The 14,929-nt window shown below is 36.5% G+C and overlaps 1 protein-coding gene across 1 annotated transcript; it reads right to left on the reverse strand.

Annotated features, from left to right (window-relative positions):
- Nucleotides 1-825: 825 nt before the first annotated feature.
- Nucleotides 826-7,326, reverse strand: LOC106075698 (cystatin-A-like). Its single transcript, XM_056030079.1, has 3 exons — nucleotides 7,038-7,326; nucleotides 3,678-3,779; nucleotides 826-1,099 (listed from the first exon to the last, which is right to left on the reverse strand). The coding sequence occupies exons 1-3, from the start codon at nucleotides 7,107-7,109 to the stop codon at nucleotides 971-973; spliced, it is 303 nt and encodes a 100-aa protein (XP_055886054.1). The 5' UTR covers nucleotides 7,110-7,326; the 3' UTR covers nucleotides 826-970.
- Between the last annotated feature and the right edge of the window lie 7,603 nt (nucleotides 7,327-14,929).

Below are 14,929 nucleotides of genomic sequence, written 5' to 3' on the forward strand. Positions count from 1 at the left end.
AATGTTGGCTTTCATTATTGAATTAACTCTTTCTCTCCTAACTGACGATACCAGCGTTGACTCCACCCGAATGTGGTAAATAATTAGACAGAGAAAGAGTTAATAGCCATGAATGCCTTGAACTTCGACCAAGACCACGAATTAAGAAAAATGAAATTCAAGACTGAAACTTTTAAATCATGTCTAACTTTATTTTTTTTTTTACAAGTTCCGTCTGTTAGTCTGTCTGGTACAAGTTTTGTACACGTTTTTCTTCCAGTTCCTCTTCTCGGATTAAGTTGAAAATTTTGCACAATTATTCTTAGTCAATGCCAACAATAAAAATAATACTAAGGCCTGTCTTCAAGTCCGAAGATTAATGAGAAGTGCAGTATTTCCCGTGGCTAAGCAGCCTCAGCTGTGACCTACATATTTTGCCACAACAAGGGGCAATACATGAATCAATAAAGAATGATTAATTAATTGGTTAATTAATGAGTAGCAATTAGATAACGCCTATCGTTTTTAATGAAAAAAAAACTGTCATTCTACTGCGCGTGAGAGATTTAACGACAATTATCCAACAATGGCCTAGCTTGGGTATTTGATTCCCAGTGCGGTAGTTCCTCCTGATGCACTCTAAAAGGTAAACGAAATAAAATAGCGAACAGTAAATACGAAAATAAACTTCTATGCATAGTGATATTGTTAAAATTATAGCTCAATTCTTTTTTAGTTGGCAACAATATAGCTCCATTTAGTGTCCTTGACATTGTTTACTTTAAAGTGAAACTCTCCAAACGATGTACAACAAACATTCTAAACTTATCTTGAAAACCAAATAAATTATTTCAGAAATGTTTTTAATGGACGTTTCAATCCTGATGTAATTTGCAGTACATATACATTTTACACTCTTTTTTTTTTTGACCAAAAATACATAAATGAATAAACAAACATAGTTTTTAATTATCAACAAAGTTCCATTGTGCTAAAAAAAGACGATCTCATCGTCCTTGGACTTGTTGAGCTGGTACTTTACTAGTTTCGGTGCTGCATCTGCTTGAGACAAAGGGCAGAATAATCTAACATGAATGTAGATATCCACCTCAATTTTAATCTGAAAATAAAATTATTTTTTTAAATATTAAATCTAAGAAAACCAAAGAATGTCAATATTGACAATGTAAACTAATTAAACAATAGGTGTCTTTTTGGTCTCTGGGCTTGAGCACCCGCATGATTTTTTGCAGGGAGGGTGCAAGTTGAACCTACGGCTTTTTGTCGTACCTTCAACTTTCTTGTTACGAAAAATATTAAAGAAAAGAACTAGTGCCCCCTACTTCCGTCCCCCCCAACCATCCCTCTGTTATATCAAGTGCACTGTTAATGCTTGTTTCTTTAAAAACAAAACAAAAATATTGATACACTGTACGTTGTTGTCCGTACGGCCCGTGCCTCCCCACGGTCGATTAAACAAAATTGTCAAAACTGTCAAAAACTTTACTGATGAATTGCCTCTCGTCGTGATGGACAAGCTGGCGATGATTGCTTATCATGCAGAGTGCTATCTTGGTGGACAAGCTGGCGATGATCGCTTATCCTGCAGAGTGCTATCTTGGTGGACAAGCTGGCGATGATCGCTTATCCTGCAGAGTGCTATCTTGGTGGACAAGCTGGCGATGATCGCTTATCATGCAGAGTGCTATCTTGGTGGACAAGCTGGCGATGATCGCTTATCATGCAGAGTGCTATCTTGGTGGACAAGCTGGCGATGAACGCTTATCATGCAGAGTGCTATCTTGGTGGACAAGCTGGCGATGATCGCTTATCATGCAGAGTGCTGTCTTGGTGGACAAGCTGGTGATGAACGCTTATCATGCACAGTTCTGTCTTGATGGACAAGCTGGTGATGAACGCTTATCATGCACAGTTCTGTCTTGGTGGACAAGCTGGTGATGAACGCTTATCATGCACAGTTCTGTCTTGATGGACAAGCTGGCGATGAACGCTTATCATGCAGATTGCTGAGAGTCTTGATGGACAAGCTGGCGATGAACGCTTATCATGCACAGTGCTGAGAGTCGTGATGGACAAGCTGGCGATGAACGCTTCTCATGCACAGTGCTGAGAATCTTTCATCAGTCATTGCTGCCCACAACCAGGTTATAATTTATCGTACTGGGCAGAAAGATGGTTCAATGCTACAATTAGTGGCCGGGAAAGTTTGCCAGAAAGAAATCACAATGCTTCAAGAAGTAAACAATGTCCAACGTGGCGATGTCTGCAACCTGTGATTGTGAATGCCAGAAATAGAACAAGTTCATCGTCTCGTATTCAAAAAACGATCTTGTTTAACAACAGCTTCAAGACTTCTAAATTCTTCACGTTCCAGCACTTACATTGTTTTAGGATGCAGACAAAACAGAACAAAACATGATAATTGCCATGATAATTGCTCGAAAAGCGAGAGGTTAAGCTACATAGTTGGCAATACAGAAGTTTGCACTTATTTTTCGAAAAGAGGCTAAACATGGCTCAGCAGAGATGGATCATGGAAATAGCATACCGAGATCATGACATGAATAGAAAAATCTTCTATCGCAAAGGTCTTTCGCCCCTTCCCACTCTAAGGGCAATGGTGACTTAACCTTACCGTCGTAAAAGTTTTGATTTGGTGGAGGCTTTAGTGAGGCGTTATTATTTCTATTGAATAAGAGTCTGCTTACTTGAAATGATATTACTTGTAGTCGCGAGTTCTAAATATAAACGATCCACCAACAAGAGAACGAATTGAAATAGAATAAATTAATCCAGCCTTTTACAAATGCAATTTATCCTAACAATAAGGACAAAGTTCACGTCGTCAGCACAAGAAATCACGTTACTTCAAGAGGTCTGTCTGTCTCTAACCTATTTTCGTTCTAAGCTTTCAATCTTACGTCGCTTCACTAAAATTTACCCATTTAAACCCAACTTCTACGCGTCTTACTATTGAGTAAGAGACATATCCTCAGACAAGACAAACTATACATATAAAACAAGCATAACATCCATGTCGAAAGGATGAAATGGTGAATGTGTCGCAGGTTTTAAGAAGGCCTAAAATACATAGGCACTAGCTGGAAAGAAGCTGTGGATAGACTCTATTGCTTGTCACCTAGGCCACTGCAACCTATGCAGTAGGCCAAACACTTTCATAGACCCCGCGCTAATTCTAGGTGCAAAATGATTAAATTAAATCATTATAACTTATAACAGGTTTCCGTGGCCTCCTGATTTTCCAGGAGTTCATGGAAATTTCCCAAATTATAAAATATTCGAAAAAGTTCTGGAAATCTCATGAGATTATATAATCTCATGAAATTCCTAACAATATCCTTACAAATAAACAAAATTGTCATTTCTGGGTGTCATTCAATATGGTAAACGCGATAAAAATAAACGGCATTGTCAGATTTCATTAAATGAAAATATAACACAAAGTTGAATTTAATTTCTAATACGAAAACTTAATTTTCATTTATTACTTTTAGTCCTACCCAGATTTCGCATAGGGCCCAGGAAGTGTTATGACCGGCTCTGCTTGTAACTTAATCCTTGTGGAGTTTGACACCGTGTTTGCCAAACCGCGCGGGAGGATATAGATACTTGTGAGAAACAAAGAAAACCATTGTTATAACAGAACGTAACCTAACCTTGATTAAGTAATTCGCTCCAGACACTACTTGGGTCTTGAAACTGACAGCCTCGTAGATGGTAAATCTTTTTCCTACTTTTGATTCCAACTCGTCACGCACCTGAATAATTAAAATTCAAACCAATATTTCAATGAAATAAATTCGATCAATATATACTACATAAAAATATTCATCAAGGTGTGCACTGGCGGATCCAGAACTTTAGAGTGGGGGGGGGGGCGATTTTTTTCCAAACCCTAACCCTAACGCCCAGTAAACCCTAACCCTATGCATAAACGTGCGTGCAGCATGTATATATATATATATATATATATATATATATATATATTCGACATATGAGAATAAAATAAGACTGTTTCTCAATCTTCGGCGAAAAAAACAGAAAAAAAAAGTCTTTCTCTTGCAAGCTTGGGGGTCTGGAAGAGCGCTGTAAGCTTCTTAAGTGGGGTTTGACGCCCAAAAGCGTTTTCTTGCATTTTTTACGGCTGAAACGAGTTCTCCTGACATGTACAGCTCATTACTTATTAGTGATGATCGGGGCGAAGCCCCGACGCCAAAAGCGTTTTCTTGCATTTTTCACTACAGAAACGCATTCTTCTGACATCTACAGCTCATTACTTATTAGTGGGGTTCGGGGCGAAGCCCTGACGCCAAAAGCGTTTTCTTGCATTATTCACGGCTGAAACGCATTCTCCTGACATGTACAGCTCATTACTTATTAGTGGTGTTCGGGGCGAAGCCCCGACGCCAAAAGCGTTTTCTTGCATTTTTCACTGCAGAAACGCATTCTTCTGACATCTACAGCTCATTATTTATCAGTGGGGTTCGGGGCGAAGCTTCGACGCTAAAAGCGTTTTCTGGCATTCTTCACTGCAGTAACGAATTCTCCTGACCTACAGCTCATTATTCATTCTATTATAAAGTGCCCTTTGAATAATGAGAAAAATATTCTAATATGAATTTATAGTCCCTTAATACATTGCAAATACAACTGATTTGTTCTTTGAAAAGATTAGATACCCCAGATATTTATATTAAGGTTTTGAAGATCGCCGCCGAAAAAAATAAAAATTCGATTAATAATATTCAATAAAATCCTAGCATAAATTGTGAGTTATAGTCCTAAATTTATTTAACTAGAAAAATATGAGATAGAGTAAAGGTTGGAAAAAGTCGGCTAGGAAAAGATTATCTGGCTTTTGAACTATTCTCAACCGTGACTGTTATATTGAAAAATTTTGTTTGAATTATAACTTTTCCAAAGCAAAGTCTTTCTTAAAATAGTTATGATAAATTCATGTCAAATTACACAAACTCTGTCTGGAAAGGGGAAGGGCGGTAAAATGAAAACGATTAATTCTCGCTCCTTTTTATAATTTCTGCTATTGATTGCATTTTGCATTAAAGAATAGGGGTTGGGCGACTCGATATAAGAATTTACTTTATAGCATATATAAATTATATTAGTGACAGATTTTTGTAATTTTGTAATTTCTTACTATAATACAAAAAGAAAAAGTATTGATTTGTCCGATGGGGGGAAGGGGATTGCATGTATCGCACTTCCACCTGTTCATATTATATAGATATTCGACTAATTTTGTTCACATACTATGATTTCTCCATAAAAGTAGCACCGCCCCCCCCCCACTCAAAGGGTTTAAATGGGAAGGGCAGTAGAGGTATTCGCTCCTCCCCTTCCAATCGGCCAACAGGTGAATGAAATTATATAAAGACCGGTTAAAATACCAATAACAAGTTTTAATCATATAGATATTTAATTGATTCTGTTAGCAAGCTGTGATTTCTACAAATAAATTTGACCGCCCCCCCCCACTCGAAAGTTTATGGTGGGGGGGGGGGCGGATTGATGCCATCGCCCCCTCCCGACCCTACCAAATCGGCCAAAATACTAGAAAGGGGGGGGCGAAATAATCTAAAAATAGGTTGAAATATAAATAATTAGTATATATTATTAACATAAGTAATAAATTCGCATACAAATTGTGTGAATTCTATACTATAATTCGTCCGCCCCCCCTTCGGGGGGGGGGGGTCGGCCGAGTGGGGGGGGGGGGCGATCGCCCCTACCGCCCCCCCCCCTGGATCCGCCAGTGAAGGTGTGAGCTGTCGCCCGAGCAAAAGCCAGGTGCGTTACATTTCTTCAATTAGAGCTCTTTGTTAAACGAATGTTGAAAATTACCTTAATAGCCTGAATAATAAATTTGCTTGATGTAGCAAATTGCCTGGTTATAAGAGGACTAGATTTAAGAAATTACCCAGTTAACGAAATCGCTAAATACTGTGAATAAACTGGCTAATAAAAACGCTTCATGTAGCAAAGTACCTTTTTAGTCTAGCGCTAGATTAAGTAAATTACCTGGTGTCACCGGTGTGATATTTTAAGACACCTTAAATGTTACTGGGATGGTTTCAGATATAGGGGTGTTGCATTGGGTTCATATTATTGAATATTAATTTGGATTTTTGTGCGAGTGTTCTGAATCTTATAAATAACGACGGATATAGAAATTCACAGACTAACACCGTATCAGCAGACAAGACATTTATTAAGATGAAATAATATATGTATCTATAGGCAATCCAGCCGTATGGCTCAATGAATTAATAAACAATAACTTGCAAAACTATTTGTGAAATTCTGCATCAAATACATTTCATAATGAAATTCCTTAATACTTTACACCATAGAATTCTCCAAAACATAAGTCCTTCCTCTCTGAGGACACAAAAGTAACTAAATTTAAGGACTCTCTCTGACTGCTATCAAGTGAATCTATCAAGTGCCTGTCTCCAACTAACTGCTTGTATCTAACTAATCCAAGGTTCAAAGTGTTAACCGTGTTAAATCATGAGCTGTGAATCAAACTCACAACATCAAAACAGGATATTTAGTAAATATTTACACTATGGCACCAACTTTGAGGCGGTGACACCTGGTTAATCTGAGTGCTAGATATAGTAATTTACCTGGTTAATCTGAGCTATAGATATAGTAAATTACCTGGTTAATAATAGCTATAGAAATAGTAAATTACCTGGTTAATCTGAGCTATATAGTAAATAACCTGGTTAATCTGAGCTATAGATATAGTAAATTACCTGGTTAATCTGAGCTATATATATAGTAAATTACCTGGTTAATCTGAACTATATATATAGTAAATTACCTGGTTAATCTGAGCTATATAGTAAATAACCTGGTTAATCTGAGCTATAGATATAGTAAATTACCTGGTTAATCTGAGCTATTGATATAGTAAATTACCTGGTTAATCTGAGCTATTGATATAGTAAATTACCTGGTTAATCTGAGCTATTGATATAGTAAATTACCTGGTTAATGAGATTTTGAACCTCCTCGTCGGCAACTTTAAGTTCACTCAGGCCACCTGTTATTATAGACATAATTATGTTGCTTGTATTAAAGTAGAGAACTCAATGGTAAAGTAGAGAACTCAACGGTGAAGTAGTTGTGTGCCTACAGATCGTTTCTCGCTACAGTTATATAGACACGCAACCTGATACGGATCCGTGTACAGCAGCCACGCTTTACTCAATTAGATACTTCATACTAGGACAAAATAAAAACACTAACAACATAGTGTCATTTGAGTGTTGACTTCCCTGTCGCTAAGCAAAGCGGACATTTTTTATTGGATGTAACTTTTATATAGTGAATGTAAACTTTTCAGACACGAGTGTATTTTAAAATGATACAACAATTGGTTCCGGTTTTTTCCTCAGACATGATTTTAAATTGGCTTCGAAAAAGCTTGCAAACCTTTTTTTTTAAATGGTTCTTGCTATACGTTTTTGTGTAGTCTGTTCGTCCTTTCGTTTGTCACTATTAGATCTTGAAAACTTGATTTTTTCTAAAAAATTGATTTGATATTTTGCAGCTTGCTAATTTCTACTTTTTGCCTATTGATAGCAAACCGCTTTGTTTAAATATAAAGTAACTGGTGAGCCTCGTTCAATGGAATGATTTGTTTCCTGAGCTCCCAAATGTTCGTTTGGGCCTACTTATGAGAATCCAGTTAAAGTTATGAAAGAACAAAATATTGTTGTTGTTTTTTTTAGAAATTTAAAGCCAAAATTAATTCTACGATACTAAAAACATTTTAAAACCTATATAACAGTCGATATATATTTAACCCTAACTCGCGTTCAAATCCATGTGAAGACTGGCAATTTCAATTTCTGTAATTATAGGACGTCCCTGTATCCACCTTAGTCCACCCATCCCAAATGGGTAACAGACATTAGATGTAGAAACGTAAAGGCGGTTGATAGCCACGTGACACCCTCGTAACCGTTGACCACATAAACAGATGGCCTTTACGTAGATTGCAATACGTTACTTTACTTTACTGTACCTACTAATAAAAGAAAATAACAACCTATAATGCACACTTGCTGTATTTAGGCCAGCGACAAGTATTTTTTTCACAGGCCCTGTATTTGGTATTTATACCACTTGTAACCATGTTTTAAATGTACATTTTCTATGACGCTTGATAGTTTGTAATTCATAGTTCACCCAAACGTTTGCATATTTTTTAGAAAACCTTAGACTTCATTTAAAGATAAGAAAGAAGAAAAGCATTGAAATAATTTTTTGAAAACAACATCTTCCTTAATAAAAATTATATAGCGATTATTTTGCTTTTTTAAAACTAATGAATGTTAGATTAAAAAAAAAAAGATTTTTCCCCTCCACCCCACCCCCACCGCTCCGAGACAAAACATAATAGATAAGCAAATGTATAAATCTACTAGACTTTATAATATTCCTAGGAGTGGCCTTTAGATCTACATGTACAGTGAACAGTGCACAAAATGTTCATGACCATTAATTTAATAAACTCCCCAGTGAATAGTTCTCTAGCCAAATTTAAATTAACATATATTTTTATTCTTTAAAAAATTGTAATGGTAAAAAATGAGTTTTTTTTTTTCAGTGCGGCCAACGCGCTAGTAATTCTTTTTCAAAAACGACATACTGTCAAATTTCTAGAAAAACCTTTCCCCGAAGGTTACACTAAAGTTGAATAGAGGTATTGTCACAATTATGTTGAAGTAATTTAATACCCGAGCTGTAGATGAAATCGTAGTAGGTGTCAAACATTCCACTACAGCTTCCGGCATTCCACTAAAGGTAAAAACTCTAAAGTCTTGTAAGAAATATTCATCCTTGCGGGGGCTAACTCTTGCTGACTAATGAGTTTGACATAGACTACTTTAACAAACAAGGTTACAAAGACAGTTTGTGTTTGTGTGGAAACACAAATTCAAAATCGGCCCCCGAAGTGGTTCACCCAGGCAGGTAAAAAGGCCGGTATCAATATATTCAGAAAGAACATCAAAATTAAATTCTATCAAAGACAAATGACTAAGATGAATGGAGAAAGAAGGTTCACAGATCTTATGTGGTGTCCAGCAGACATAAGGATAGGTGAAAGTGAATATGAAATTAAATGCGATCCTGGCCTAACTGATGTCTTATAATGAATATCTAATTGATCTTGTAAAACGTCAATCTCTTATTCAAATCCTCAAAAAAACAACATTAGTTGGGTGTCCTTTCGCTACAATTACACATTGCAGTTCACGAGATAATATGAAATCATACTTATTAATTGTTGTTTTAAATTATGTCCAACTTATATGCATACTAAATACCTTTTTTTTTCCTCTTAAAAAAAGTAAACATTATTTTTGGTTAATCTTAGTAAACAGTATGACAGAACTTACATAAAGTAGCAATACAAATGTAAAAAAAAAAATATTTTTTTAAACAAAAAGGGTTAAACCATTTGCATAACTACTTACAAAATAGGGTAAATGATCTATTCCCCAACTAAAAAGCTACACCAATCCATTACTATTAATAGTGAATAATTGTAAAATTGGTGAATTTTTATGAAAAAACTGCTTGCATAAGTGATTTAAAAAATTAGATTTGTCGCTTTTAGGAGAGAAAAAAGTAGCCGTTGCATCAGAATGTTATTAGAATATTAGAATGTCAGATTTTCACTATCTTTTCTAGTTTACGAGATCTAAATGGGACGGACGGACAGACATTTCACAAAAAACTAATAGGGTCTTTTCCACTTTCGGGGGCCGCTAAAAACAATAAGTCAATTAATTATTAGTAATAAAGAAGAAAGAAGAACATGGCGATGCAGTGTACTTGAAGAAGCAGAGAAGACCGGGAAGAGCTGGGACACCATAAAAAAACTAGCAAGAGACCGTGGATAGTGGCGTGTTTTTGTCGAGGCCCTATATTCCATGAGGAACTCAAAGGAATGATGATGATAATGATGAATGAATTATTTTGCTTGATATTGAATAAGGGAAATAGCTTGTACATTTTATATAGTTAAAGGGTGGTGTTCTTCCCTTTCCAAAAAGCTTTTTGTTTAATCAAAATGATTTTTTTTTATTTTGCTTGTTGTACGCTCCTTCAGAAGTCCAGACCTCCTCCAGCATGTTAGATGTTTCCGGCTAGTGGGTGTCAACCGGTGCGGACCGCATCAACCACCCCCTTAAGCACGCCACTGGTTGCTGATAATATTTACTTCAAAGCGTCTGTATTGAAACTTGCCTTTTTTTAACTTTCATTGCTTACTAAACAGATAATCGATGTTTGAAATACAAACTCGCTTTATAGTCTTGTTTTCATTCACTTCTTGCTAAAGTGCAGCTAAAGTAACACTTATCTTATCTTATGTTATCTTATCTATTACAGATGTTACTTCAAAAAAAAAAAGATAATTGCGTCCTAAGCGTTTCATGTATCAATCTAGTCACGCATGTTAATCAATGACTTAAACTTTGCCAAATCGTTGTTTTTTTCTGGCTGATTCAGGCAACCCATTCCATTCTCTAATGACACTAGGGAAGAAGGAGCACTTGTACGAATTTGTTCTAGCAAATGGAATAAGAAATGTGCCTCTATCTTTCCTCCGCTAGGAGTATTTCATTAGGTTTTGTTTCCCTTATTGTAAATTGTGGTTTAGTGTTTTAAAACAATGATGTGAACGTATACATTCGCCATCATTTATCGCAGTCCTGATGTCTAGATCTGACTTTGGCACAGTTATTTGATACTATTTAAAACTCAAGAGAGACAACTACGGTGATTAGTGAGAACAATAGTAATAATTCCTGTTTCATTTGCCTTGAACGAATGGGTTAAAAAACCGCCTAGGTACTTGTATCATAGCCTGGTTACTTTGACTAAGTGGGGGAAAACGCTTACAGATGTAAAACAGATTATTCTAGATCCTGAAATATTTCTAGCGTCATGAGTGAAGTTAAATTTTATTTTCTAGCGAAAACGTTTGGGTTTCAGGAAAATAAATTAACAGTAAAATAAAAAAATAAACAAATGTAAACAGAGACGTCGTGAGAAAAACGTGCGCCCGGGGCAAGGTACATTATTGGCGCCCCCCCCCCCCCATTTCCCATTAACATCACATAGAAATATAGGCTTCGTGTGGCATCTTCCTGGGGAGGCGCCAGAGGCATTGTGCCCCCTTGACACCACCCCACTACGCCTCTTAATGTAAAAAAATCAGATAACAATAATCTTCATACATCACTTCAGTGTTTCCCAATCAATGGGGGGAGAGGGCGGCGGTCCTATTTTTATGGAGATATCATTGTTTTTGTAACAAACTTAGTTGAATATCTGTATAATATAAGCTACATATTGATGTTTTAACCCAGTGGTAAAATCATATTAGAATATTTTTCAAGTAAAACATTATTCAAAAGGTTCTATCTTAATAGGATGAATAATGAGTAGTGGATGTCAGGAGAAAGAGTTTCTGCAGTGAAGAACGCAAGAAAACGATTTTGGCGACGGGGCTTCGCCCCGATCCCCAGTGGGGGAGCTTACAGCTGTCTAGAGAAAGGCCTCAACAGAGGCTCAACATGGCTTTTTTTTTTTTTTTGCTTTTTTTTCTCCGACGGTCGAGAAACACTGATTTTTTTTTTTTACATTCTAATATATATATATATTTGCTATATGCGCGTTTATTCTTAGGGTTAGGGTTTACTGGGCGTTAGGGTTAGGGTTTGGAAAAAATCGCCCCCCCTTCCAAAGTACTGAATCTGCTAGTGAGTCCACCCAACTCTAAAATGTACCTGAGTTTAGTTGGGGAAAGTAAAGGCGGTTTGTCGTTGTGCTGGCCTTATGACACCATGCTTGTCAACCGTTGGCCAAAGAAACAGATGACCTTAACATTATCTGCCCTATAGATTGCAAGGTTTGAAATGGGAACTTTACTTTTTTATATACCCCTCGCCCCATTTAATGGATTTAGTTTAATTACTATTAAAATATTTTATGGTTCAATCATACAATAGAGTAATAATAAACGAACAATTAAATCGTTCATGATTAAATATAAGTAAAGGTTCTATAATAAATAACATTATCTCCAATTAATGAGAAGGATAACTTTGTTTGTGCTGAGATGACAGATATCATAACATGGGCGTAGTCGTGGGAAGGGGGTCAACCCACCCGCCCCCAAAATGAAATCCCCCCACCCCATTTAATGTGGGTGAATGAAATTTTGTTGTTGTTTTGCTTTTTTTAAAATTGGAACATAAATTTTAATGGTCCACCTTGCCACTGCGTTGCTAAGGAGCAGGAAGTGTTTGAGGTTAGGACCCCCTCTTCAATACAAAAAAATTAAAACCATTTAAGCAAACTACAGTCATCACATTTCATTAAGCCATAGAACTTTTGAGTTTAATATGGTGTGGGCATATCACATATTGCAAAGGCCTCTCTGTTTATGCACAATGTAGGCCTATCCATTAACACTATATACACCATTTCCTGATCTTTGTAGGATTTTTTTAAATTGTAAAATAACACTGGTTTTAAGTTGGTAGAAATATTACATGAAATAATTTTTAAAAAATGAGATTTTAAGATATCTAAAAGTATAAAATTAACGTAAGCAATGGGTATCTTTTTTTTAAACATCAGCAAAGTTCAAGATGTGCAACGCGTACCCCTTCAAACTCTACCCCAGGGGTTCTCGTTCCACAATTCAGATAGCCTTATTACTGAGTGTAGAAAAAATCAACACAGATCTTTAGTGTGGGTGAGCACTTTGAGGAATCTCGAAAAACACCAAGAAAAATATGACTATCATTTTCAAGTCTGAAGTTTCCGATGGCCAGTAGGCTACTATATCTGAGATGAACAGTGTAGTGGTTTCCAAATCAGGTATTCTCCATTGAGTTTAACTCTTCATATCTCCTACCTGGTCCGCATTTCCTCTAATGAGGTACCTATATATAAAATAGGTGAATTATCGTGTCAACAATAATAGCTTGGCTTGTCCAAATAACCTTTTGAAAGTTGCTTCAGCCTTTCCTGTTCGGCATGCTACCTCTTGCTAACCCCATCACTTGAGATGATTCTACCTAGTTATTAGACTTATCTAGATGTTCCAGTTTCAACTGGTCAAGTTGAGCGCGTGGCCCCCATTGCCTTAAATCCTACTCGCATATTTTTTTTTATCCAAGTCTATATGTAGCCGATTTTAAAAGCTTCTGTAGCTATAGGTTGTCTGTCATGATTTGTTTGCATTTAGGCTATACTTGTTGGACCCTCGGCGTCCAAGTCCAACAATCGATTCAATACACGGCGTCACAGCTTGGAATATCAAAGGCAGTCTTGTGCATGGTTTTCCTCACAATATAGCCGATGGCTAAGAGGTAGATAAAGGGAGACAACTTGCACTCACACCTGTTTGGATGTTAAAGAACTCCGTTGTGCCTTTTCAGTTTAATTTAGCAGTTGGTTTGGCTTTAACAATGTAAAATCTTTACGAATTTTCCAGGGATACCATCAAACCCTTAGCTCTATACAAATAAAAAAATATCCTCTACAAAGAGGTAAAGATCTATCTACCTATCTATCTATCCACCTTTCTTGGTAGTTTCTTCATTCAAAGTCTACTTTTCGTTTCCTGGAATTACATATTTCAATCTCACAATTATTAAACAGTCCGGCACCCTTCGCGTTGATACCAAATAAGATAAGATAATATAAGATAATTTTTATTGATCCAATCTAATGGAAATTCAGTTTGACTACAATTGACAAGCTCAGCGAAACTACTGTACAAAAACAATATTGATTAAAAATTCGAACAACATTCACACACGAAACACATAGGCCTACACAACCAGCGCTTTATGAATTTGACTTCTATATACTTCTCGATGACGACTGATCTTGTAACACTCTGACCGAAAGTGGGATAAAGGAGTTTTAAAATCTTTCAGTTTTAATCCTAATGGAAAGGAGACGATCACTTCTTTCAGATCTTATGTAACAGGGTTCCACGACAATTCGTTCACTGACATTTCGTTCACCGACAAATCGTTCACGACTTTTCGTTCACGCGACTATTCGTTCACCAGACATTTCGTTCACACGACTATTCGCTCACGCGACTATTCGTTCACGCGACATATCGCTCACGGACTATTCGCTCACAGACAACTTGTTCACCGACAACTTGTTCACCGACAGTTGGTTCACGACAAATCGTTCACGCGACAAATCGTTCACGCGACTATTCGTTCACGGCACGGACAAATTGTTCACAGACAAATCGTTCACTGGATAGTAACATATTGTTAATATTATATATTCTCGTCGCGTGTTTAATTTATTTACATTAAAACTTTACTATTATTTCCAAATGCAAAAACAATTCTATAGAGATCAGGTCAAATCCGAGTTAATTTAATTTCGTTGTTGTTGTTGTTGTTAATATTTTGTTAATGAGGACAGTATGTGATAAAAATTATACTTAAAATAAAAATAAATAAATAAATAAGAGATCTTACAAGCTAGCTGAAAAATTTAAACGGGCCCTCACTTTACTATAGGTAACATTTTTACTTTCACCTTTAATATACCTTGCATGGGCGTAGCCAAGATTTTTTTTCGGGGGGGGGTTTGGGGGGTGAATTTTTTTCTCCCCCCCCCCCGCGAAAAAAAAATTATAAGTATTTATGTGTGTGTGTGTGTGTACATAATCTTTATTACATTCTGACACTTCCTTCTTTCGGAAGACGTTTATTGTGCCCTAGAATAGGTTCTTCCATGAGTTAGTGAAAAAATTGTAGATTCCCCGACATTACTAGCAAAAGGGTCTGGGGAAGCGCTAGGAGCTCCCCCA

The sequence above is a fragment of the Biomphalaria glabrata genome, chromosome 5 (assembly GCF_947242115.1).
Source record: "Biomphalaria glabrata chromosome 5, xgBioGlab47.1, whole genome shotgun sequence".
NCBI classification, from domain to species: domain Eukaryota; kingdom Metazoa; phylum Mollusca; class Gastropoda; family Planorbidae; genus Biomphalaria; species Biomphalaria glabrata.